Here is a 26,435-nt window from a genome sequence, read left to right as displayed (position 1 = left end):
TTCTTAGGAATAAATACTTCTGTACGTAAAGATTAATATCTTATGAAAAAAAAATGACAGCTGGAGTTTTTTGACATTTTGTGCGGGGTTAATTGCGAGGTGGGAGGTGCGGGGTTAATTATCAGCTTCCTATTTTAAAATGAGCCCTTAGAAGATAGAATAGCGCTAGTGCGCTTAGGGGTATTCATTGGGTCCGGTTTATTCGGTTTTGAACTGAATCAAATTAGTTTGGACTAAACGGTTCAATTTTTTCGGTTGAATGGTTCAGTTCGGTTCGGTTTGAAAATTTTCAAAACAAAAATAACCGAACCGATCAAACTTTTATATATTATGAATTTGGTCACGACCGTCACGGTTTATTTCTTAATATCCCGATTTATTTGTTAATTAATTGCTTTAAATACTTTGATTTATTTCTTATAATTTTAGTTTATTTCTTAATATATTTTGATTTATTATAAATCAATTGTTTTAAATAAAAATAATAATATATTTCGGTTTAAATCGAAAAAACTAAAATAAAATTTTAGTTCAATTCAATTCGATTCGGTTCGGTTATAATGTTAAATCAGTTTGATTTGATTCTATTTTTGAAACCGAATTATAACTTTCGGTTTGTCTAGAACGCCCCTAAGTGCGCTACCCTTCTATGCCCAAGGGCTTCTCATCAAAAAAAGTATATTGTATAAAAGTATCCATCCGAGCTTGCCTTTTCGGTCTAAAAAGCGAAAATTAAAATGAAACCGGAGGCGAAAACAGCACAGGCGCCATGGACGGCTCCGTTCTACACTATCGTAGGCGCCAACACAGAGGACCTCGCTTACCGCGCCTGCTCTCTCTGCGAGCGGGTCCTACCCAACCTCGGTGGGCCCTGCCCCCTCTGCTCTCGCCGCACTCCCTCCCCTCCTGTCAAGCTCCTCTACCGTCTCCTTCTCTCCATCGCCACCTTTGATCGGGTTTTGGTCGTGATCTCCTTCGACCGGGCCGCTCGGATCCTCCTTGGGTGCCCAGCGCACGAGTTCTTTCAATTCTGTTCAGCTCATCCCGGAGCTGCCCGCAAGGCCGGGCAGCTTCTAGAAGGGGAGATGTGCCGCATGATGCTTAAGGCTTCCAAGAAGGGCAATGCCGAGCACTTACGGGTCGTTTCAGTTGAGCCACTCCGGACCGGGTTTCAACCCATTATTCATTCTTTGAGGGAAATCTACAGTAATGGTGGGAACTCTTGAGGGTTTCGATTATGCCTTTTAGTTGTAGTGAGGACTGAAATTTGAATGACTTTAATTTGTTAGTGTAATGTTACTTGTAAGAAGTGAATAGTTGGGTTTTATTTTGTTAATGCTTGTTGTGTGGATTGGATTTTTCGCTCCTTATTTTTGCGTGGTAATTGTGATTGCATAAGAGGTGCACGGTATCTATTGTTGTTGATTAGTTGATAGCAACGTAATCTGATAGCCACTATTAGAGTTTAAAAAAATAAAAAAAAATTAAAAAAAACTTTGAGTTATAGCAACTTTAACATTGTTATGTGAGATTGCAAGAGATTGCATTGTAATTTGGGGCTGGATGTGACGAGCCTCCCTAGAGCCGGGTTAGGCTCTTCTCCGGTTCTACGGAATTCTCTGTAATGCCATAAGCAAATCTGAGGCCGTCTATTTCAGTTCTAACGGTTCAAATAAGATGCTGTTAGAAGTTTTGAGGTCGTTGCACTTATTGGAAATAAAGGAGATCCCAAGTTGAAACTAAACCTCAATTTTTACTCCAATAACAAGAATCGGACGGATCGGATCTAACTTCTCAGTCTCAGACCAAGGAACGGATCTAGAACTTTATACAAACCTGACTTGTTGCCATCTAGGTCGACCCTCATAATAAAAAAAGGGGGGAATTTCATGTATACCCCTCAAAAACTTCAATATTACGTATTTTGCCTTCTAAATTTTAAAATTACATAATTTTCCCCTCTAAACTTCAAAAACTCACATATTTATTCATTTTATTGTTCTTTATATTAAAAAATAATTCTAAATTTATAAAATAACTACTTTACCCTTCATTAAAAATATGAAATGCCCCATTAAACTCAAATTTGAAACTGAAGGGTTCCTATACTGTCCGATCCGCGCGCATTGCAATAAGATTATTGCGTGTTCGCTTCAAAATTCGCGCTAATCTAGTTCGTACGAATCTCAAAGCAATTTTGATCTGCATTCATCACATTAAAATCTGTGCACATTGCTTCAATATCCATGTGTGTTTGCTTCAAGATTCGTGTTGATATAGCGCCCACGGATCTTAAAGTAATTCGGACGGTAGAGTAACCTTCATATTCAAATTAAAGTCAAATGAGTGTATTATGCTTTTTAATAAAAGGATAAAATAGGTATTTTATAAATTTAGAATGTGTTTTAATATAAAATACAATAAAATGGGTAAATATGTGAGTTTTTGGAGTTTAGAGGAGAAAATATGTAATTTTAAAATTTAGAGGGGGAAATACGTAATATTAAAGTTTTTGAGGGTATACGTGAATCCCCCTAAAAAAAAAAAAGGAAAATCATATATCAACAAAACGGGCCTAAAATGTAAGACTGATACATGGAGCCCGTATTAAATTAAAGAAGCCCAGCCCAATAAGGTGGTTCCGCATTTGCCTCTCTCATTGTCTCCACTGGAGAGAGAGAGAGAGCGGGGGACCTGAGAGAGAGAACCAAACGATGGCGTCGTCACTGAATAGCATCCTGAAGGCGGCGGCGCTGAAGGGGGTGACAGAGGCACGTGCGGCTATATTCGGTCACGTGCTGAACCCCACGGGGCAGCGCTCGGTGCATAAGATCCTGCGCAAGAAGCTCATCGGCGATTACGTGGCGCAATGGTATCCGTACGATATCAAACACGATGATCCCCGCATTCTTCAACAAGAAGAGAGAGAGTATGCCTTTTTATTCCTCATCTCCTTTTTTTTTTAACTTAATAGGCTGGTCTTGCCTTTTGGTTGTTCTGGTCATGCCTGCCATGTGTTTGTAGTTATGCCTGTTTGGAGTTTGCACAAACACTCGTGTAAATTTTGGTTGCATTGTTGTTCCTAATTTCCTATGATGCCTTACTGTGATGTTTAGTTATAAGTAAACAACACTGCGAGTAATCCACGTGCAGTGACGTATCATATTATCTGTCCTATGAAATGGGAATAAGTACTAATTTTTTTTTCCCCATTTCTCATAAATTATATCTGGTATTGTTTTATGTAACTACACTGTAATATAATTAGAGTTTAGTTCACGGAAAGAAAGTAAACTTTCTTTTCTTTGAATAGAAATGTTCAGAATGTTAATTATATTGATAGATTTGGGGGCTTGAGGCAATTAGTATTATATAGAAATCTCAAGGTACCATTTCCCAAGTTGTGGTTGGTTATTTTATTTTGTTAATGGATGGTTGACTGAGGTTTAAGTGTCGTAAATTGAGACTTCAAAAGTAGCAGTTCAATCTACTTTTGAGCTAAATTTTATAGTTGCTTGATGATCGAGGCTTAAGTGACTGAACTTTATTTGGAGAAAGTGGTACACCTACATAATTTAGATTTTTTTTTCTGTTTGTGGACCAAGCAGTGTAAGTGCCAAGTCCATTTGAATCGGTATGTTCAGTACCAAAATGGTTTGATTTAGGATCAGGAGAAGTTATTTGCCATATCAAATGGTCCTTGTGTTGTGTTTTTTGGGTTTAAGTAACACATATAAGTCAATAACTAATGGTTGGAATTTCCTGAGTTCTAGTTTGCCCAAATGGTTGCATTGTTTCTATACTCTTGTCTCTCTCTCTCTTTTCTTTGGTCATAAGAATGCAATTCTTGAAGAATAAGAAAGAATAAAGACATGATGGTAAACAAAAAGAATAAAAGAGGAGGAAATAGAGTTCTCTGTTCCATTTCTTATGGGAGAAAAGGGGAGGGGATTGTTGGGAAGTGACAAGGGGTTCCTATATTACATGTACTACTTAAACTAACTTCTTTGTTGATCTTTTTCCTTTATAAAAAATATTTTTATCATAACATCTTTTAGAAATTAAGTGAAATTTAGGCAAAAATGTGTGTTAGGTAAGATGTTGAACAGATAAATATAGGCCAAATGTGTGTTAGTAAGGATTGGTTGTGTTTGTTTGTTTGGGGACACTTTGGAACCAACTTATTATTATTGATAGGTAAAAAAAAAAATTGAACAAGAAAAGGGTTGAGGAAGTAATATTTTTATTTGAATATAAAATTAGGTAAAAAAAATTAAAGATTTTCAAGCCCGGTCTAAAGTTTCTTTTATTTGATAGGCGACTATCTAAATTGGAAATGCGTAAGAGGCGTGGGAAGGGTCCGCCAAAGAAGGGTCAAGGAAGGCGTGCTGTCAAGCGCAACAAATAGATGCACCTTTTACCTCTTTTCATTGAGTTTAATAAAATTGGAGATTTTGTATTTGATTTTAGCAACATCATGTTTCTCCCAATATGAATTACTTATTCTAAAATTGACTGATCCTTTATCTATAAGGGCTAACACCTCATGGTTTAGTATGGTTACATTAGCCATACTATCTCCATTTCTACAGTTTTTCCGAGAGGTACTGCTGTACTGGAACAAATTTGATAGAGGTTTGTGAGCTAACGGGTATCAGCATTCCGTCTAACAACAGGTTCCTACATTCTTTTTGTCTCGCGGGTCAGTTGGGCCTGTCTGTCGGATCTGTTTTGTGACCTAACGGTCAGCCTTTCTTCATTTAATCTGACAATGGTGGTCCCATCATTCCCCTTACGTACGTAGTTGTGCAATTTGGTTACTCTTCATAATCTGATAAAGGCGGTCCCACCATTCCCCTTGTGTAATTTGTTGGCAATCATAATAAAACTCAACTGAATACTGCACAATTTATTCCAAAAGTTTATTTTTTATTTTTCCCCAACTAAATCTGGAAATAAATTAAAGTAGGATTAATTCACTGGCATTGTTTTATATTGTGTTGGTTTGTCTTCTGTATAGTCTTTTCCGTGGTGAGATTGTTCATGAGCTGAGTTTCAAGGGAAACACACAAATGTAGAAGAAAAAAGAATGAAAATAACCAAATTGCATTTCATACTATGCACTACCTGATGTAACTAGTTCATGCAAACTTAAAATAATCAAATCTAATGCCAACGAGAATAAACTAATTTATTGGCTGTGAATATAAATTTGTTTAAATCACTCTTTAAAATAAAGAAAGTGTATTTAGCATGGGGTTGTATATAGTTTTGACAAAATTTGAGCTGAATATAGATGTTTTTAAAAACAAGTACATACTATACTATAATATTTTATACAATTTCACTAAAATATTTACTAAAATAAAATGTAAGAGGTAATATCTGTTGTCCACAAGATTAGATGTTAGTATTTGACGTTTTCATTGATTTTCAAGTTATTTAGCACTTCAAAAGAGCCCAACGGACCAAGAGATAGTTTGCATATTTTTTTGGAACCGAATCTGCTGAAATTCCCTTTGGAATTTCAGGTCCCTGCAATTTCAAACTCTCCTTATCTCTCTCCTCTCTCTTCTTTCTCTCTCATCAAACAGTTAATGAGAGAAAAAAAGAGAGAGGAGAGATAGAGAGTTTGAAATTGCAGGGACCCTGAAATTTCCTTGGGAATTTCAGCTGATCTGAATAGTGATAATTATTGCCCAGGACCTAGACTGCATTGGAATTGCCCACTGACAGACATGCCTCACATCACCCCGAAATTTTTATTAATAGAAAATATAATAAAAAAATATCCAGATTAGGGGACGCTTTTCGTTTTTTTTCAGATATAAGGAAAACGTTTTTAAATATCGCGGCCACTGGCCGTTGTGGCTTATCACGGCCATACTTAGTGCCTTATTAATCGTTCTAACTACATTAACCATTCTAATTGAACCAGAGAAAAAACCGGAAAAAAAAACCTGTCCGTTATGGATAGAAACGGCCAGCGGAAAAAAAAAATTCTGAAAATGTTGTCCGTGATGGATAGCAACGGCCAGCGAAAAAACAACAAAAAAAGCTGTTCGTGATGGTTTGTAACGGGCAGGGGGCGGAAGAAAAAAAAAATAGCGGGCCGTGATAGATAGCACTGGCCTGTCGGCAGAACAGTTAAAGGTCTGGACGTAATTCTCTCTGAACGACAAAACAGTTCTCTGGACGTAATTTTTCATGACGTCCATACAGCATATAAATTACCATCAGCAGCTTGATATGTATCATAACTTCATAATCTTCTCTTAATCTCCACTGAATACATTATCTCCTCTGAAAAAAAAGAAAGAAACCCTCTTAGATATTTTTCAATTATGAAAAATAATTACTTTATTGTAGAAAGTGTTGTGGAGTTTTGCATCGTGAAATATATATATTAGATAATCATTCCCTCCGTTGCACCACCAACAGGTTAGTTTCAAATTTTTCTATGTCATTATTGTCATAGACTGAAACTAGATTTCTTGACGGTGCCTCGGGGGGGATGTTTATCTGTTTCACGTTACAAAGCACCCCCTCACTTTCTCAGGTTCTCATATTGTGAATTATAGCTTCAATCCATGTCGCATTATTGTCATCACCACACTAGCAACACTTTTTTGTATTATTATTTTGTTGTCATAAATGCTTAGTTTTTATAACTCTACGCATGCATGTGTATCCTTGAAAAAGATTAGCATCTCATAAATATATATATGCCTTGTACTCAACAAATAATTAAAAAAATGTGGTGGATGGATGACTGAGTTTTTCTTGTAATTATGCAAGAGCTGATATTTTTTTTTTAATTTCTCTCAAAAAATTAAATTATATTACAATAACTTATTTAACTAAAATTTTATTTTTTTGGATATGCTTTGTTTTAGTCCATATTCGTGAAACGAAACCCATTCTTTTTTGCTAATTAGATTATGATGTTGTTAAAACATTTTAACAGTTTGGAATTTTAAAGTAGACATTTTTAAAAAAATGGAGCATTATAAAAGATTGTTATTACATGGGTCAAGTTAGACCTAAAAAATAATATTTGTATAATACATGATAACATATCAGAAAAAAATAGCTAATTTAAATATGGTCAGGGATCAACTTATTAATGAAAGTGTGTTGACCTGATTAAATGTGATGGTATATAACAATTATGACCTGTGACAAGGCCTGTGATTTTTTTTTTTAAATGTCAAATGGATGTGCGCTGTAATTACTCTAATATTTTTTTTAAAAATTATTAATGCACCATAACCATTGTCTTGCTATTGATGATTATGATTTATTTGATAATGGTATATTAATATTATCTTTTCCAAAAAAAAAAAATAGGGAAAATATACTAGTTTCAATTTCAAGGATTTATTTTTATTAATTATGCATAGTAGTGGATTGTTCGGACGCAAAAAAAAAAAAAAAATTGGATGCATGAGGTCACAAATTGTTGTGTAGTGTTTTTTTTTTTTTTTTTATCTTTTTAAAGTTAGATGTACAATGGTATTTAACTAGTGATCGGCGTAAAGCGCAACACAAGTTTCGGTACGCTTGGGAGCGTACCTTTTAAACCTCGGTTACACCTTCCGATTAGGGTTGCAAGTGCACAACCCTATCGAGGAGTATAATCGGGTATCGATCCACATGGACGGTTTCTTTATCTAGAATTTTACTTAGCTTAGCTAAAGACTAGAAGTGAGAAAAAGGGGTTTTGGTGTTTAATTTTCCTAAGGAATCAACTCAAGCAATCACACAATGATATAGAATAGTAAATGTGCAAGAAAAGGTATAAACTGTGTTTTGATTTGGGATAAAAGGTGTTTCAAGGGTTTCAGACTTCATCTCTGATTTGCCTCTAGTGGTACGGCCCTTACCAAGTTGGTACGGCCAGGCCGCACCAACCTGGTATGACCAAGCCGTATGGGGTTTGGTACGGGTAGGCCGCACCACTCTTGTAAGGGCCGTACTGGTTTACCAGAACAGAGCTTACAAGTTCGAGTTGATGCATTTCTTGCTGGTACCTCGTATTAAACTCTTGATAAAGGTTCAATTGACCATACCTAAGGTTCCTAAACCTCAACTCTCGTTTGTTGGTTCAAGATCTAAGTTTTGGATTCAATTCTTCACCTTCTAGGGTTTCTAAACCTCAACTCTCGTGTTTTGGTCCAGATCCTCTAGTTGATTGATTGGAGATCTAAGGTAACCTCTAATCTGTCGATTAGAGGAGAATTCAACATTTCGGCTTCAATTCGATCAAGTCTACCTAAAGGGATTGGTTTGGTTGAAAGAAGGCAATGGTCACATGACCTTGTTAGGGTTGATCTACCACTATAGGCACACCACATGCAATCACAGCAACACAAAGCAATCAAGACAAGCAAATTCACAATCAAATCAATCACAAGAGTTCATACAAGATCCAAATCAAGAAAAGCAACACAAATCAAGAAAATCCATCTACAAACCCTAGAAACGAAAGTCTACTACTCACAAGTCATGGATCTGTCCAGATATACAAGAAAAGAGATAGAGAAAGTCATGAAAGAACTAGATTGAAGATCGGGAATGGAGAAGGTGTAGATCCGTCGATTCTCGCCTCTTCCTCTTCCTTGATCTTCTCTTCTTGCTCCTTTGCTCTCTTTCTCTCTTTCACTGAGCTCTCAATCTGGAATGAAGTGGAATCCCCGAAAATGGAGAGATCCCCCGCTATATATAGCCTCTGCCAAGATTTGAATTCTGTCAGGCGGCACCTATGTACGGCCCGTACCAATTTGGTACGGCCAGGCCGTACAAGGTGGGAAGAAGGCTGAAACGGCTAAGTTTGGTACAGGCCGTACCAAGTTTGGTAAGGGCCGTACCAAGGTGTCCAAAAACGCCATTTCTTCGTGTATTTTTCTCCAATCCTGCAGAAAACAAACAAACTCTCAGCAGTACCAAATTCTAAGAATATATCAATGAAATGCACATGGTTTTGACAATTTGGAACATGAATTTGGTATGAAATCAAGTCAAATATAGGCTAAATATGCGAGGTATCAACTAGTAAGAAATTTATAATGTTGAAATCCACTCGAAGAAAATGACACATAAAATATGTATTTATTTGCAAAGTTTGATCCATATGTTAGTATTTGTTCACTACATGTTATTGTAAAATTGCATTCTTAAATTAGAATTTTGTAAAAGGAAAGAACCAGGCTATTATCTTTATGCATTAGATATTTCCTAAAGTGTATTATGCATTTAAGTATAATTTAGTTTAAAACAACTAATCATGTTAATTTATTTATTATTGTGCAGGTTAGTTTATCAAAACAACTAATCATGCTCCTGCTAAGGATTCATTTCGGTGGTGAAGTATGACACGGTCGTAAAGGAGCGGCGTATAGTATTGCTCCGCGATTCTCATTGACGGCAACTGATGAATCTGGCTGGTATGATGTGATAGGTTGTTGGGGTTTTGCGCGGTGCTAACCAGAAACCATTTAGGCTTAAGGTGCGGAATGACCGTAGAACAAAAATTTCTACGGCCAACTTAAGCTCAGGATTAAACGGGGTATGTCAGGAAACTTTCCAAGGCGGTCCACCTTCAGTATTCATTTGGCATCAAAACCCAATTTAATCCTTTTACAGATCTACTCCATGATTGATTTCTAAAACTTTAATCTACTTACAAATTAAATAGATTAATATAACATATTTATACCTTGTTTCCAAATCACAGTTGGAATGCAGACCGAGCGAGTAGAGCCTCACCAGGGAAGGAATCGACTCGGAGTATCACACGTGTGATACCTCTATCGGTTATCCACCAGGACTAATCGGAGAGCGGTTTATTTCTTCTGCCAGAAATATCGTAAACCGCAGAATTCTGCAAAAACACTATTCACAGGGAAAAGACGAAAACCCGTAAACACGAATTTTCAGTTGCTCAGTTTCATCAATATGCAAAACTGACATACCGCTAAATTCGGTAAAACACTATTCATCGATCCCGTAAATATTCTCCACAACAACCAGCAAGATTATACGTCAACTACGTATAACTTTCTTTTCTCAACCGAAACACTATTTGGGAGAGAAACCGAGAAAGAGAGAAAATACCGATTCGATTCTGCACGAAACGATACAAGTGAATTAGTGAATTTCTCTCTACCCCTCCACCCCTATTTATAGGGTTTAGGGTCGGTTGCCAAAAGACTAAAATGCCCTCCAAGTTCGGCCTATTTACAAGGTATGCCATTGACACCTCATCCTTTTATATGTGAAATGACCAAAATACCCCTTCCACACCCTTCCACACTCTTCTCCATGCTTCTACACATGCAAGGTGGCATAGGTGTGAAATGACCATTTTGCCCTTGTGGATAGGATTGATGACATGTCATCTGGATAGGCTCAATGACATGTCATGCGGATAAGGACGAATCTGAAAAGACCCGAATGCCCTCGGCCCGAACACAAATAATATTCGTATAATTATTCTGAACAATTATATATATATTTTTCTTGCGGTTTGTTGTTTCGGTAATTTATACAACGTGTCCTGCACATTTATAAATTAACCGGTTAACTTTTATACAACGTGTCACACACGTTTATAAATTAACCAATGTTTTTGCTTGTTATTTTTACATAACATTTATAATTTAATTATAACACGTATAATTAATTATAACCATCTTACTATTGATCATAACCAATTTATAATCAATCACAATAAGATTCTCCGATTAACTCCTATATGGTGTGACCCAATAGGATCTGTGTTATGTTGGTAAATAGAGTTAAAACTGTTTTAACTTCTATAATCATGGGTGGCATCTGGCAACACATCATGACCATCCAATTACACAGATGATGTTGTACTGTACAATATCACGATCCAGTAAACAATTTACTTGTGTCTGTTCTTCTGTCTCATAGCTATCAGATTAGTTTCAAGGTAGATGTGTGTCATCCTTGCTAACTGAATCTTTTCTTGATCTTGAGCAGATTATCAAATATAATTACTCTTGTAATTATACTGCTAGCAGATAATCTTACTCTATCAAGGGGCCCAGTGATGCTATAGCTCGTATAGAGATACGAGGGACAAATAGTATTCTTGATAAACTATCACTTCCTCAGCTAAGCTATACATATGGAAAAGCTACCGTTATGACTGCTTTTTACGGACAGCGGTGGATAACAATCACACATACATATTTCTCAGTGGGAACGATAAATACCTCATACTGTAGAACGTGACACTGAATGAAAACATAAATGACACGAACACAATTCTATTTAATGTTTCATTCGGGGTCTGTCAAATACCATGTTTCTAGAACATGTATCTATGTGATTAAAATGACATCTCGTGTCAGGTGGTTTGTAAAACTTAACCATCTTTTAATCCACATACTAACCTTATCGCGGAAATTAGTGTTCCTGCTAATTACCTTGGTCAGTGACTTTTTAAGAGTATATATCATCTATATTATGGAGTTTCACAATTTCAGTCATGAACTCGAAATGATCCATAAATTCAATAATACTCAAGGCAACAAAATGATATATAAATAAACATTCAATTCATGAACAAAACTTTATGATAAATTATCGTATTATTGACTTCTATATTATTATAAACTAACATAGGTGACATTTATCGTCAACTTGGATATTCTGAGAGTGAGTACAAACTAAAAATACTTGCACGGGTTAAGGTGGGTACAACATCTCGACCTTATTATGAAATACTAGAAATCGTCTGCGACCAGACTTGGAGAGGTATCTATACCCAAAGTGTAAACACGAGTACCCAGTTTACTTATGTTGATTTATACGTTGAGTTGGTTCCAATTGTCGGTTCAATACAACCGCAGTTATTTATTGATAGTACGGTACCAGAGACACAACCACAAGCTGTATATACCCAATACAGTGTTCCACAAACGGGTCCCAGTCTATTCCAACCCTATCAAACACAACCAACACAGAGGGAAGACCTTTATCGTGACCCTTATCCCAATGTAAACGAGTTGTCATTGCCTGTTCAGGCAGATATGGGTCAGGCAGAATACAATAATGACAACAGTCCATGGGTTGAACCACCAAGGGTTGGTAATTCTTGTCCTGACGACGACGTGCCTCAAAGTGATGACGAAGATGACGCTGACTCGTGTGAGGATGATGCTAATTGGGAAAATAAAGCTGATTCAGAAGGGGATGTCCCGGTTGATACCCCGAGACAATCGCAAAAACCCCGTGTTCGGGCTCAACATTTTCCCATATCTGATCGTGGTATGAGTCACCCTGTGGCAAGTTTCAATGACACCTTAGCATTTCGAGAAGCAGATGTCAGCTACTTTGGTAGGACCAAACCCCTCTGTGATCCATTTGCTGTAGGTCAAGAGTACTCTTCGAAAGAGGCTCTAAAACATAAAATATATTCTTATCACATAAAAAACAATATTGAAATAAAAACTACTGGTAGCAATAGAATTATTACCTGATAGACTTGACTGGGTCCTGCACCGCCTTGCGTACCTATAAGAACTGGCGGGATCCACGTCATGGGATTCTCCGGTCCCTATTCCAATTATTTAAATATTTTAGTGAACAACAAAAGACAATTATCTGAAAAACTTACAATTACGAAATTATCACCTGATAGACCGGATTAGTTCCTGCGCCGGCTTGCGTTTCTGTAACGCATGGCGGGAAGCTGTACATGGGATTCTCCGGTTCCTATTCCAATAATTTTCTTATTTTACTATTCAACATTAGACAATTTTCTCATCTCAGGCCAAATACAAAATTAATACCTGATAGATGTCACTGGGTCCTGCATGACTTGTGTGCTGCCTCTCATGAGCAGTACCTTGCTGGTAACTCATATCCTCAAAAAACTCTGAGTAATCCGGGTTCCAAACATATTGTTCTAATCCCTATAAAAAAATTGAATATTTAATAAACATAATCAACACTGTCATGAAAAAGTTGGCAATTACCTGATAGACCTGGCTGGGACCTGCGTCTCCTTGTGCAACATGATCATGTGTTCCCTATCATAAAAATTGCATTAATATTTCAATAAACATAATTGGCATCATAATCAAGACTTTGTTAAAGCTACTGTAAAGTTTTCTATACTTACCAGATCGTACTGAGGTGGCTGGCTGGGACCTGCGTCTCCCTGTTCAACATGATCATGTGCTCCCTATCATAAAAATTACATTAATATTTCAATAAACATAATCGGCATCATAATCAAGACTTTGTTAAAGCTACTGTAAAGTTTTCTATACTTACCAAATCGTACTGAGGTGGCATGTTCGCGACTTGTGCGAGATAGTCCATCAACCCGTTCTCAGAGTTGATCCAATTTTGTTGATAGTTGGGATTATCATCTTGGGGAAAGGGTGGGATGGGTTCGATCAGGTGGAAAATCACCAACTTCAATGTCATCGGGATTCTCTGGAAGATTGGCCGCTCTCATCATGTTACGATATTTAGTTTCCATCCCATTATCTCGTAGAAGGCCACAACTTATTTTTAGCAAAAACTTTCCGATAGCCTTGTAAGTGTTTGAGGTTGATTTGCTCAGAGCTATACTAATGGCATTTAATTTTACCCCTCGTAGTCCCTATAACATTAAAAAACTTGTAACTTATCTGATAGAATAATTTCATAAAATAATTGTGTTTGTAATTAAATTTGAACTTACAACACGTGTTGATTTCGGGGCACTGGGAATGTACCCTACTGCGCCGTGCTCATCTCTATATTCGGGCATGGGATTATCAACACCCTGTATGAACCTTCTATTCAAGAAGATGTTAAACATACAATCCCTCTGAAACCAAGTTCGATAATAAAAAAGCTGGTCATCCGTCCATATCCCCGTTATTTCAGCCAAGTTGTCGGCAGGATTAGATGCCCTTTCTATGTAAAATTGGTGCTCATTGGCCCAATTTTTTCTGACCACACTGACATTGTGACTAATGTTATGTAACCGGCGTACCTCCATCTCGTTCCACAACGGTTCAGGAGGTGGGATGACCTGTGAATACCCAAACTGCCTCATCACTCGATTAGGATAATGATGTTCCACTATCCAAAAGTGTATTAGTGGCACACATGCAAGGCATACATCACTCTCCTCGTAAATTCGTAACGACAGTTTGGGTAGATTCTCTTGTAACTTATCTTTGTAAGGTTCTCATCTTACCATGTGATCTTCAAGATCTTGCAGTGTCGAACGAAAGTAGCCAACTCCAGCACGACCGTGAGCTTCCTTATAGTCATGATAATAACACCACTGTTCCCCGATTGCAGGACACCTATAATAAAAAAAATACATAATCTTAATACACATAATAAATGATAAATTAAACTATTGTAAAGTTTTTTGTACTTACTTTTCTAAATCCGGGTTGCCCCAATTTGGAGTCCATCCACCGAGGAAACGAGGACGTCCGTTCGGTAATCTCAACGGCATTACATAAGTTTCTATATAGTACTGCTAGAACAGCACCACCCCAGTTGTATTGAGTCGGTGAGTTGAGATTTTCAAGAAATTGCAGATACATGACAGGAACAGAATCTCCTGAACAAGTCGAGTATGTAGGCCCGAGTATACTGTTGTACTTGCTCTTCTGTAGGCTCACCCGGCTGTAAGTGTGGCATGACCTGAAATCGATTGCGTAATTCCTTCAGTTCTATAGAATATCCAAAAGTCGTGTGAACAACTTGTTCGTTCGGCCCCGTTCTCTTCTTCTTTTTAAGCAGCCGAGCTGCAAGCCCAACTCCAAGAAGCCGTTCCACTAATTCAGACGCTTGTACGTCTGCAAAACCAGTCATCGGAGCCCCTTTTATTGGTAATCCCCATAAACATGAAACATCTTGTAGTGTGACTGTCATCTCTCCCACTGGAAGATGGAACGTATGTGTCTCTGGTCTCCACCGCTCAATAAGGCCAGCGAGGAGGAATTTGTCAATATTTATTTCTTTCATTCTAGCAACTTGATACAAACCAAGCCTCTGCACGTATGGTTCACAGAGCTTGTGAAATGGAATCACAGCCCGATGGTGTCGAACATCCAACCCGTTATAAGTCTGTCATTGTTATACAATTTGATTAAAAACAATATCGTAATTCAAGCATTTATCTCATAGCAAAAGTTATATAAAATTTGAATTTTATATGATTCATCGAGTAACTTACAGGATCAGATAATAATGATATTTTATGCTATGCATGCGGCATCCATAACAGATTGCTAAAATTTTCTGCCATCCTGCATGAATAACATTTTAAATAATTTATATTCAAGTGTACATTTTTGAGGTACATAATACGATGAATTTTCTACATAATATTTGTTAAATTTTAATAAAACCTAAAATATAAATCTAGAACTAATTGAATAAAATTAAAACATAAAGTTAATGCAAGTTTGGTACAATTTGACAAAATTTAAACTAATTTGTAAATTTAAACTTAATCAGATACTAATTAAAATATTAAACCTAAATAGTGTGTGCTAATTTATGAAATTAAACTTAAATACAAAATTGATGCTTAATTACAAAATTAAATCTATTTGAGAAATTACTAATTTCTACAATCAAATTGGTTACAATTCCACCTAATTGGTTTCAATTTTACCTAATTAACAATATTTTTCAAAAAATTACTAATTGGTTGTAATTTCACCTAATTAAACTTAATAATTGTCTTCACAACTAATCAAATTAACAAATTATTGAGATATTACTAATTTAAGTAAAAAAAAAAAGAAACTCACTTGAGAAAGAGAGGGAAAAATGGAGGCAGAAGAGACCTGGCCGTTGCTTTCTATAACGTCCTGTGCACGTTGTTGATCTCTTTTCTCGGTTAGGACCACAGATTTTTTTTTTCTCTTTTGGTGCTGTCGGCAGAGACAGAGACAGAGAGAGCGAGTGAAAGGGGTAGCGAGAGAGAGCGAGAGAGGGGAATTAAGGGAACAGGCTATGGCCGTGATGGGCTATCACGGTCCGCTTTTTTTTTTTTTTTTCTTCCGCCCCCTGCCCGTTACAAACCATCACGGACAGCTATTTTTTATTTTTTTTGGCTGGCCGTTGCTATTTATCGCGGACAGCCTCTTTTTTTTTTTTTTTTTGGCTGGCCGTTGCTATCCATCGCGGACAGCAATTTTTATTTTTTTTTCCGCGCTGGCCGTTTCTATCCATAACGGACAGGGTTTCTTCTCTGGTTCAATTAGAATTGTTAATGTAGTTAAAACGGTTAATAAGGCACTAAGTATGGCCGTGATAAGCCACAACGGCCAGTGGCCGCGATATTTAAAAACGTTTTCCTTATATCTGAAAAAAAACGAAAAGCATCCCCTAATCTGGATATTTTTTTTATTATATTTTCTATTAATAAAAATTTCGGTCACATCACCTGTAATCGTCTAGCCTATCCTGTGTTAAGAGGGTTTTCTTAGTGAGAACCATGTAATTCAAAATTGTACATGGTTCACACTTAACATAAGTAGGATTAGTGCTCGAGGGCAAAGTGGTAAATGCTCATTGGTAGATGAGCTCAGGGCGAGCTGTCCTGAGCGAGCAAAATTATTATTATTTTAATTTATTTACAGAAAAATTGTTTACAAGAAGCTAGTCTTCAGGCTCAGCCATGCTGTCAACTAGTTCGATGCCTTCCCTGGTTGCCTCCCATAGAAGAGATTCTATTCCCAGTTTCTTTAGCTCATGAAGTCCCCTCTCAACTATATCATATTCACCAGTCAAAACACATAATTAAAGGAAAGAAAAGGAGTATATAATTATTAGGCAGGGTTAAAAATTGTTTTTAATGATTTCAGTTCATTTTTTATGGTTAGTTTTTTTATTTTTTATTTTCTGTTCTTTTGCTTGCTTTGTCTGGAATACATGAGATTTCTGCTTGGTCTTGGGTTATCTCTTATAAACTGCTCTTGATATTTGCCGGATAAATTCCACACCCTGAATTATTTATGATTTTGCTTTTAAAAATAGCATCAAACTCTTAAGAATTATAAGTCCAGCAAATATGACTTAATTGACCCTGATCTTTGAATTTCAACCAAATAGCAATTTACTTATTTATTTATCAAACTGGCAATCCAACACTTGATATCAAACTGGGTCTAATTTATTTCCATTTTTAGAAAGCACAAATTTATCCACTGTTATTAGAATAATCCTTTTCAATCATGCAAGTCTAACCTACAATCAAAAGTTGCACAGTAGGTACTGCTGTTATTCATAAGAAAAAAAAACGAAAATGAAATGTTGCATACCTTCTAAAACATCTTGGGAGCTAGGAGAGCGGTTATCTTGCTCGATCCAGAATTGCAGCCTCTCCTCTGCAATGTCTTCTTCTATTCCATGGTTCTTAGCTCTTCTCCAGTAGTATGCTAACCATGCCTATTGTTGAACTCATATTATTAAACTCCTGGTCTAATCAGGTTCCAGCCTTTTTTTTTTCATCAGTTGGGCTATGCAAAGATGTCTTAATTGAGGCTAAAATATGGAGCTTAGGCCAGAAAAATAAAATAGTAATGCGAACAAGACAATTTCAGCTAACCCTGTAGAGACTTGTACCAATAAGGATTGGGTCCACACATTGTAATTAAAAGAAAAGAAAAGAAACATTGTGCAGGTTAAAGTCAATCCCAGAGAAGTTAAAGTCATATATACCTGCTTGAACTGGACATCTTCTTTCTCTTCTTCACTCAGATCTAAGAATATCATAAAAGCAACATGTTAAAAATGTTGTTCCCTGCACACACTCACTCACACAGGCATAAGCATGTGCGCAAGTATGCCCACACACACACACACAAACACACTCGGAGAGATAGAGACAGAGAGACTGACTAAATACAAATCCAGGGCTTTGGCCTTCAGCTTGAAGCAACTCGTCTACAATAACCAAGCAGTTATTTATATCTTGAGAAGGCAATACTCATTACAAAAATGATCTTAAGATGAATCATGAAAACTATCTACATCAAGTTCAATGAAAGAAAATCTAAGAGACATAATTATAGTAGAGACCTGATAAGTTCTTGATATGAGAAAGCCGGTTTTGTGACAGAGCAATCAGAACAGCATCCTCGACCTGAAATAAAACATATGCAAGGCATAAATTGCAAAGTATACTATAAATCTTGAGCATGACCTAGAGATTACAATTACTTCAAAGTTTAATTGTCAAAGCAGTACTATTTACAAACTATTATTCTATGATGAACTTCAATAATGTCAATTGAGCCTCAAGTTGCTCTTAAGTTTTCAATTCTGCCTCATGTAAGTTTCGTATTTGCAATGAAGCCTTAATTATTCCCCGGAGAGAATTAACATTGGCCTTAAGCCGTTAATGATTCAATTTCCCTCAACCTGCCCTATATTTTCAACTTAATCATAGATATGACTTGTGAAATAGAGGAGGATTTTAGGCAAAGCTATGGATGTAGAAATACTGAGTTGGCCAAAAATTAGAAATATAAACAAAGGACCTTTAGTGAAGCTAATTCACGCATGCCTTTCTCAACCAAAATCATGTTCAGTAAGTTCTCTTCAGCGTCTTTATTATCATTCATATCTAATGTTTCCTTGTGCTTATCCACCTCAATGTCAACTCTATCTGCCAAATAAGTTCATTGTTACTTTTATCGCCTCAAAAAGAAAATTCACATATACGCTAACACAAAATGAAGAACAATGAAACCATTGCTAGAACTATTGTTTCCTAATTTAGTCGAAAGAATACCTCAGCTATTTTTCTATCTTTTTTTTGTTCAATCACGAGCTATTATTGTATCTCATAATCAAATAGGAAGAATAAAGCAGAGTTTGGGTGTTCACAGGGTATATGTTGTACTTGTTTCTCAAGGTATATGCAATTATTCGAAGTCTTGTATGGGTCCACACAAAGCCATTCCATGAGCTCATGGTACCAGCAGATGCCATTTTATGGAAATTTGTTAACAACCTGCTGAAGTGTCTTCTCTGGCCTTCTGTCCAGCAGATAGCATAGTTTCAAAAGGGTCAGAAACTACAGATGACCAGTATTCATACTTCTCCTCAGCTACATCAGCATATATTCCTGATATAATGCCATATTTTAGCTAGTATTAATATTCAGAATATCCCGCAGTAATGATATGGGCTGGGAGCCTCAGACAATGCACTGGTACCGAGTCTGACCTCAGCTAGACAAAAAATCAGGTAACTAAACAATAGAACATCAACATAAGAAAAGGAAATAAAAGAAAAACCTGCAAAACATAATGCCAAAACTAGGCATAGTGATTACACCAAGTATTGGAAAAATGGCGAAATGAAATGGTACACAAAATGGAGACAGACATATTTCAAGGAGAAAAAAATTGTCATGAGAAATGTGTTGGTTGTACCATATTGCTTGCACATCTTCCAATAACGAGCCAACCAGCATCTCTTGAGCATCACCTCGTCCTTCGAAGCATTTCTCACAAAGAATCAGAACTCAAAATAAGGTTTTAGAAAAATAGGTTTTCCAAAATTATGTACAGGTATTCCCTACAAATAGCGAATATTACCTCACATTACCCCATCATGGTCAGTCAAAATTTTGTTGGACGGATCTACAAAAAGTTCGGAAATACTAATTACACTGAGAGAACCATTCCACTGCGCCCCTAGTGAGAAACTGACATATTTCACTCTCCATCCAGAGTTTTTCCTATGTACTCATATAATTTAGTTATACTTTTGCTTAGACTTTTTGCATTTTAGGTAATCTAGTAGCTTTATTCAGTAGTATATTTCAACGGTTTATGCCAAGTACAATGCTGTGAATAAACACTGTATAACAACTGTGTTAAATTAAAGAACGAGTCGTATGCCTTGTTACAAAGCTGTCATTCAAAAAATACACTTGGTGTGCTTTCAATATATTAGCTCGGTTTGGCACACGATGAGCAGGTGTTAAATGTTACATTTGGACACCCTGCAAATTTGGAATATGCTGTATAGATCTTGAGAATTTCGTAACTTGTCAAGAATAGCAACAACACTCCCTCAATTTGGCATCGTTTAAAATAATATTTTGGTTACTTACAAGGAAATGGACATTTCTTGATGAAATAGAAGGATACAAACTGTGGGTCTTTAAATGCAGATATGGTCAGCATGTTTTCTTGATGAAATAGAAGGATACAAACTGTGGGTCTTTAGCTACTATAGTCTTTAAATTGTTTTGTTTCTTTGAACTTTTTGGAATGACTGTATGAATTTTTAGGTTTACCCAGGTATGCTTGACATTTTGAGGTTCAGCAGGGGCATAGATGAGATATCCACAAAAATTTTAATGGATGCTAACCATGCGTTGTTTTTCTAAGTCAACAGTGTGGACGCACCTTTTCTTCCTGACACAATATCATTCTTCTCGCCATTTTTCTAAGAGACCTGAGTTCAGATTTCATCACATTGCCCTTAGGAGCACAAGTATCTCCTTCATTGGCCTGGAAAATGAAATAATTTATTTTTATGTAGCTCTCTATATCCTGATGTCCAAGCATTTGTGACATGTTAAATTTTTCCCAGTGCAACCCAAAATATGTCAGACCTAACTAAGAATTTTTATGTGTCTTCCATGCTTTGCAACAGGGATCAAATTCTATTATTGCTTTAACACTCTGTGGCATTGAGATGGATAAATTTTCTGAGACATGCAGAGATTATGGTCTGGTATGGTCCATTAGCATGTTGAGCCTCCAAAGATAGGTGGAGAGATAATTTGGTGAAACGTCTAGACGTGTAGAGATGATAAACAGCTTTGACACGAGGTTTTTCCACATTCACATTTCATCGAAAACAAAAATTGGTCTTCTACCTTGGATATATCTTAGTTTATGCATGGAAGGTGTTTGAGTGATGCTAGTTGATAATATGTAACAAAAATAATAAGATAGCAAAAGAAGGAATTCACCAAAACATCATACCTCTCTCTGTCGAAGCATTGTTCCCTTTCTAATTAAATAAGAAAAAAGAAAGCAGAGTAAGAAACAGAAATTACAGTAGGTATGGAAAAAAAAACTTGTGCACATTACACATTAGATTTAGGCATACCTGCTCAGTGTATTGATTCCGTTGTATGTTCTATCGCCAAGAAAGGAAACCTGTTTATAGTATCATGCAAAGAAAGCAGGAAATAGTATATCAAGATCTGCAACTATTACATTTTCTAAGACAAAAGACAGTGCAATGTACAATAGGACATGAAATAAAGTTTGGTATTGATCTATTACCAAAAGCCCAGTAGAACTTGTGAGTTAAAGGTTGTTAATTATGTATCTGAGACTCTATTTGGAAGGGAGATAAAGCCACAAAAAAAAGTAGATCAGGCTCTGTGACTTTATCTTGCACCCTCAAGTAAATGGGCTTGCGTTTTGCCAACAGAGCCCATGCATCTTAGCTTTAAAAAAAAGTAGGATATATAGTACATTAATTATAAGTCTCTAATGATTTAAAACCAATAGAGTGCTTCTAAACCTCTTTTGTGCTTATCAATAACTTAGTATACTTGTTGCTAATGCTTCATGAAACCGATGTTTGACTTATGATGAGTCATACTTGCAATATTTTAGTCTAATACTGCATTTTATTGTTATATTTAGTATTTTATTAATTTTTTCACGTTTTATAACTGTGTCCAGAGCCGTAAAAAATTTGAAATTGCCGCACATCATTGTGTCCGTCTATGCGTCATGTCGGACACGCGTCCGTTCATGGCAGAAAATTTGTGGGGGGGGGGGGGGGGGGGGGCAATTAACCTTTTTCTCGAGTTGGTTAGCCTTTGATTCTGCCACCTCATACCTTTCCTCTGCTTCACGAAGCTGCATACAATAATAACAGTTGAGCAAGCGCAAAGGACCAGAAATTAAAGGTTTTCTTAAGAGTTAATAAATTTTCATAGTTTGTTATAACAACAATCAGCAAAAGTAAGCTATCAAACCTTTTGAAGAATGTTATCATTTTGTTCCTCAAGCACATCTATCTGATATACCACAAAGTACATTATCAATTTAGAAGCAATTTATAAAGTGACAAGAAAATTTAGTAGGTAGCAATAAGGGAATTTATTACCAAATTTAATGAGCATACACAGTAAGCCATCTTTGGGCATATAATTCTCAGAATAACATATCAAAATCAATGAAATTGGTACGAATACCAAAATGATGCCAGATTAGCTTCTAGCAGAAGTTTTTACCTCATCTTGAAGATCAGAGGAAGAAGACGGAGGCAACTCTTCTTTCACAACCAAGTTTCCCAAATCAAAAGACATACTGTGGATGCAAAAATAATTGGAACGATAAATGCGAGTCACAACAAGATACCAACCATCAACAAATGAGATGTAACGTAATCATTAACCCACTATAGGATCTACTTCAGCCATTAAATCTGAAGAGGGGTCAAAACTACAATTTGATCAAATTAGTAAAATTTTAATACTATCTCAAATGGCCATGGCTAAAAGCATGATTTATTTCAACCATCCCATTTAAGATTCACTTCAACTCAATTTCTGTTTCTTCATTTAACAGCGAGTGTGCAGAATATCACGCAACGAAGACTAAAATAGCAGTATCTAATCTGAAATCAAGTCAATTTCCTCTCAGTTGTGCCTTAGCCTGGTAACCAAGAAGAATAAAACCCAAATGCCCCTCATAATTTAATGAAACCAAATTGTTGATAAGTCACACACAAGTTTACATCTGAGCCAGAGCTAAGATCGCATTGTGCAATTTCAGAAAAAACCCCACAATCTTGTCCAATCCAGGTGTAGTTAGCCTAATTAATTAGCACATTGGAAAATGAATACCAGAAGTCAGTACCCTTTCTCTCTTCTAGATGTAGCTGGTAATGCCGGTAAATCAGAGGCCGAAGAGCTTGCAGCCGGTCTCAATGTTTGTCGAGTTGGTGGTAATGTACTAGGCCTTCCCCCGATAGCTGCTCGACCAGTTGTTGTAGATCGAATAGCACCAGTTTGTTCATTAAGGTAACGTCCCATCTAAATAAATAAGTAACATGTTAATTGAGTGGAAAAGGCTTGATAATAATATCTACATACCCTAGCAAAAGATTAGAAAAAAAAGGAAAACTTTTGGACCCAGTTAAATATTGGCAGATATACCGACCAATACCAAAACCTGATAATAGTTGAACAAGTTGTAATTCAGAGCTGGACACCAGTGCAAAATGCCTAATATTTATTTGAATCTTCACTAAAAGTTTCAATTACCGCAGGAGAGGGTGTCCGGTTGCGAGATGAAGGAAGGTCAATGGACTGAAGAGAAAACATTATAGATAGTCAAATGCTTTGAATTTACCATTTAACAATTAAAAGAAAAATGAAAAATAAAAGTATCAGTGTGTCATTATTTCAAAAGAAAAACTTATTATGACCAAGGCTTTATGCTCTTTGCCAAGACACCTGGCTTTTGGCTCTGTTTTTCAGCTTTAGTCAATTGCTCTCTCTGTTTGCTATTAATCTTTTGATGATGATTCCAGGAATGAATTAAGCATTGTTAAGGTACCAAATCAATCAGGATTTGATCTTGAATACAGAGTTTTTTTATAAAACCATGGCCATAATCAGTTCCTCCTCTTCAGAACACATTCTGTTTTTTCAGAGGCTTAAAACAGAAAGTTCACATGATTAAATAGTGAAGACAACTACACCAAAAGATCACGGATTGTACAGTACATCAAAACCTTGATCAAATTTCATCACTAACCGCTTGAGAAGGAGTGGGACGACGAGGTGTTGTTGACTCGAAGGACTACATCAAAACAGATCATAATTAACAAGGCATCTATACAAACAAAAATGCTATGTGAATACATATAAAAGAAGAAAAATCAATGAGGGGTGTTAACTGTCATCAGGGGTTGGATCCCCTCTGACTCACCAACCAATGGGTGTGTGCCACTTAACTACGAGTGCTAACTATAAGTTGAGTGTGAACCAGGTACAAGCAGGATGATGTTTTTGGTAGGAGTAAAACCCCACCAAACAAGATCATTCCACAATTAATACCCACCCCCAAACCCCTGCTTCACCAAATAAGCCTGCTATGTATGCATAACCCTGCTTGTTCTGTGCAAAATAAAAATAAAAATGAATGGATTGAGACAATCCATTATCACAAATTACCTTCATTTCAACCCCCCACCCATCCCTTCAGACATCAATCATGAAGCGTGGTTAGAGCATTTACTCAACAAGAAAGAAAAAGGACGCCATCAGGGCCTTTCGCATAAACAGGAAAGTATGCATTTCTGGATTACAAAAAGAACATTTGGGGAAAAAATAAATAAATAAATAAGATAAGATAAGACTTTTCTCACCGTCTGAGAAATAGAAGACCGAATGGAGTTTCGCCTAGGCGTGGAGGTATCGAAGGAATGGACCGAACTCAGATCATCATCTAAATCGTCTTCTTCTGCGCTACTATTCTCTGGACTTCCCGTGCTTGCCATTGCGCGAGCCAAGCGCTGTGCGGCCGCGCGTGCGGCTACGTTTTGACGCCGACGGGTCCCTCCGGGAAGAGAAGCGGAGTCGTTGCGCCTGTGTTGGGGATGAAGGGGCGATGACGTGGCTTGGTAGGAGTGTGGAGGAGAGGCGTCGGAAGACATGCTGCTCTGACGACTGTGCGTCTTCTCCATTTGTCGGATTGCAATGGAGAGCGAGGTAAATTGTTTTGATTTGGGATGGTTCTTGTTTTCTAGCTACCTGCTGCTTCTTTGCTTTTTTTGGCACAGAAAGAGAGAGACGCGAGAGGGGGAGGGAGACAGAGAAAGACACGGGAGGGGAAGAATTTTGAGTTTGTATCGCGCTGAAAATTCTTTGGATAGACCCATTCTATTCTACCAATTGGTTTCCTATTACTTGCTTATTTCTATTGGAAGTAAAAAATAGTAATGTCAATTTTTAATTTCTAGAATAGTCTGCAGGTAAACAACTGTTCTTATTATCTCTATTTCTCCATTCTTATATTTTATATTAATTCATTCTTATATTAATTATATAAATATTCTAATCTGCCAACATATTTGATTAAAAAATAAATTTTCAGATTAAATATCAATCATTCAATCAAACAGTCTATTCTTTTTTATTATATGCATCTTTTCGATGTTTTTGTACATATATAAATCTAAATTTATTTAGACGCGTACTGGTTACATGTAGATGTTGTGATTCTCCATTCTTTTTGAAAAGTTCATAAACCCTCCTCATTATTTGATTATCATATACTCAATTTCTTTTCATTTATAAAATGTCATTTAATAATACAAATTCACAGTAATAGTTACAATTTTTAATTCCGTTGTATGTTACTTAAAGATACAGATCCACACGTAATGGCAATAAGGAGTACAAATCCATAATAGTAAAATTATACAAATTTTCATGCAACAAAACTATAATAGATCAATAACAAATTACAAGATTTTATTGTCATAAAGTATCACAAAAAATCAACGTATGTATGAATTAGAAGTCAATTAACTTATTTTCTATAAAATACTGAATTTTGAACATATTTGTTCTCTTATATGTCCCTGTTTCAATCTATTTGAATATTATTTATGATTTATATATGAATACTGTTGAGTAACTTTTTCTTTTATTGATCTATATTTTTTTTATGAAAATATGTTATGTCTGTGAGAATTTATTTTGTTTTCTTATAATATATTTTTCGTTGCAACCATGAATATTTCCGGTATCTTAAAATTTATATGATTCGAATTAAAACTAATATATACACTCAAGTCTCAACCGTGGAATTAAAACTATAATATAAGCTGTCTTGTCAAAATACAAATGAAAAGTAAAAAATGTTGAAATACGTGCACACAAAAAGACTACTAGATTGAATTCAATATTAAGTTTCCATCATTACAGAAGTCAAATGAACAAATTAATATTTTTCCGTCTTAAAATCCTCACTTTTCTTTCCATAGCAAAAATATAAAAAACTAATAAATAAATTAAACCATGCTTATATTTTATTATGGACATGATAACTATTTTATTTTTGTTATAATTACTCCTAAATTACTCTAATCTTTCCCAAGCTCAAAATTACGCCAATTAAATGTTTTTATGTGCTTCTTTTTTTTTTACTGTATCAAAGTACGTTCTTCATAGCTTACTTTATCAAAAGATATAAAAACTAAAGGGATGGAATTTTGATAATATTTTTTTAAAACGATAAAATATATATGCATGTATAAAAATTTATTATTTTTTCATGCTCATAACGTACAAAATTGTATAGTATAAAATTTCGTACATCGAATTCAAACTTTTAGAAGTCAGTTATGAAAATTTAAAATGTTATTCT

General features: G+C 36.0%; 3 protein-coding genes across 10 annotated transcripts; 2 read left to right on the top strand and 1 right to left on the bottom strand.

Annotated features, from left to right (window-relative positions):
• Positions 1 to 720: 720 nt before the first annotated feature.
• Positions 721 to 1,344, top strand: LOC144563365 (replication factor-A carboxy-terminal domain protein). Its single transcript, XM_078312831.1, has one exon. It carries the CDS (start codon positions 738 to 740, stop codon positions 1,224 to 1,226), a length of 489 nt encoding a protein of 162 aa, XP_078168957.1. The 5' UTR covers positions 721 to 737; the 3' UTR covers positions 1,227 to 1,344.
• Positions 1,345 to 2,637: 1,293 nt separating this feature from the next.
• Positions 2,638 to 4,524, top strand: LOC144563427 (37S ribosomal protein S27). Its single transcript, XM_078312902.1, has 2 exons — positions 2,638 to 2,929; positions 4,318 to 4,524. Exons 1-2 carry the CDS (start codon positions 2,715 to 2,717, stop codon positions 4,406 to 4,408), a joined length of 306 nt encoding a protein of 101 aa, XP_078169028.1. The 5' UTR covers positions 2,638 to 2,714; the 3' UTR covers positions 4,409 to 4,524.
• Positions 4,525 to 5,679: 1,155 nt separating this feature from the next.
• On the bottom strand, positions 5,680 to 24,902 carry LOC144563079 (coiled-coil domain-containing protein SCD2-like). Of its 8 annotated transcripts, XM_078312452.1 has the most exons (20): positions 24,430 to 24,897; positions 23,817 to 23,861; positions 23,321 to 23,365; positions 22,914 to 23,089; positions 22,286 to 22,361; positions 22,028 to 22,069; positions 21,846 to 21,908; positions 21,142 to 21,191; positions 21,015 to 21,042; positions 20,430 to 20,534; positions 19,446 to 19,506; positions 19,022 to 19,135; positions 18,546 to 18,673; positions 18,085 to 18,148; positions 17,905 to 17,949; positions 17,725 to 17,765; positions 17,325 to 17,451; positions 16,657 to 16,772; positions 16,449 to 16,467; positions 5,680 to 5,753 (listed from the first exon to the last, which is right to left on the bottom strand). In XM_078312452.1, exons 1-18 carry the CDS (start codon positions 24,745 to 24,747, stop codon positions 16,663 to 16,665), a joined length of 1,638 nt encoding a protein of 545 aa, XP_078168578.1. In that variant the 5' UTR covers positions 24,748 to 24,897; the 3' UTR covers positions 5,680 to 5,753; positions 16,449 to 16,467; positions 16,657 to 16,662. The 8 variants fall into 8 exon arrangements, with proteins under 8 accessions (XP_078168578.1, XP_078168579.1, XP_078168581.1 ...); XM_078312458.1 differs by lacking the exon at positions 5,680 to 5,753 and having other exon boundaries at positions 16,380 to 16,772; positions 23,794 to 23,861; positions 24,430 to 24,895; XM_078312454.1 differs by lacking the exons at positions 5,680 to 5,753; positions 16,449 to 16,467; positions 16,657 to 16,772 and adding an exon at positions 16,788 to 17,007 and having other exon boundaries at positions 24,430 to 24,900.
• Between the last annotated feature and the right edge of the window lie 1,533 nt (positions 24,903 to 26,435).

The sequence above is a fragment of the Carex rostrata genome, chromosome 12 (genome assembly GCF_964058835.1).
Source record: "Carex rostrata chromosome 12, lpCarRost1.2, whole genome shotgun sequence".
Taxonomy (NCBI): domain Eukaryota; kingdom Viridiplantae; phylum Streptophyta; class Magnoliopsida; order Poales; family Cyperaceae; genus Carex; species Carex rostrata.
Note: the sequence above shows the minus strand (reverse complement) of the source record. Positions and strands in the feature narration are given on the sequence as shown.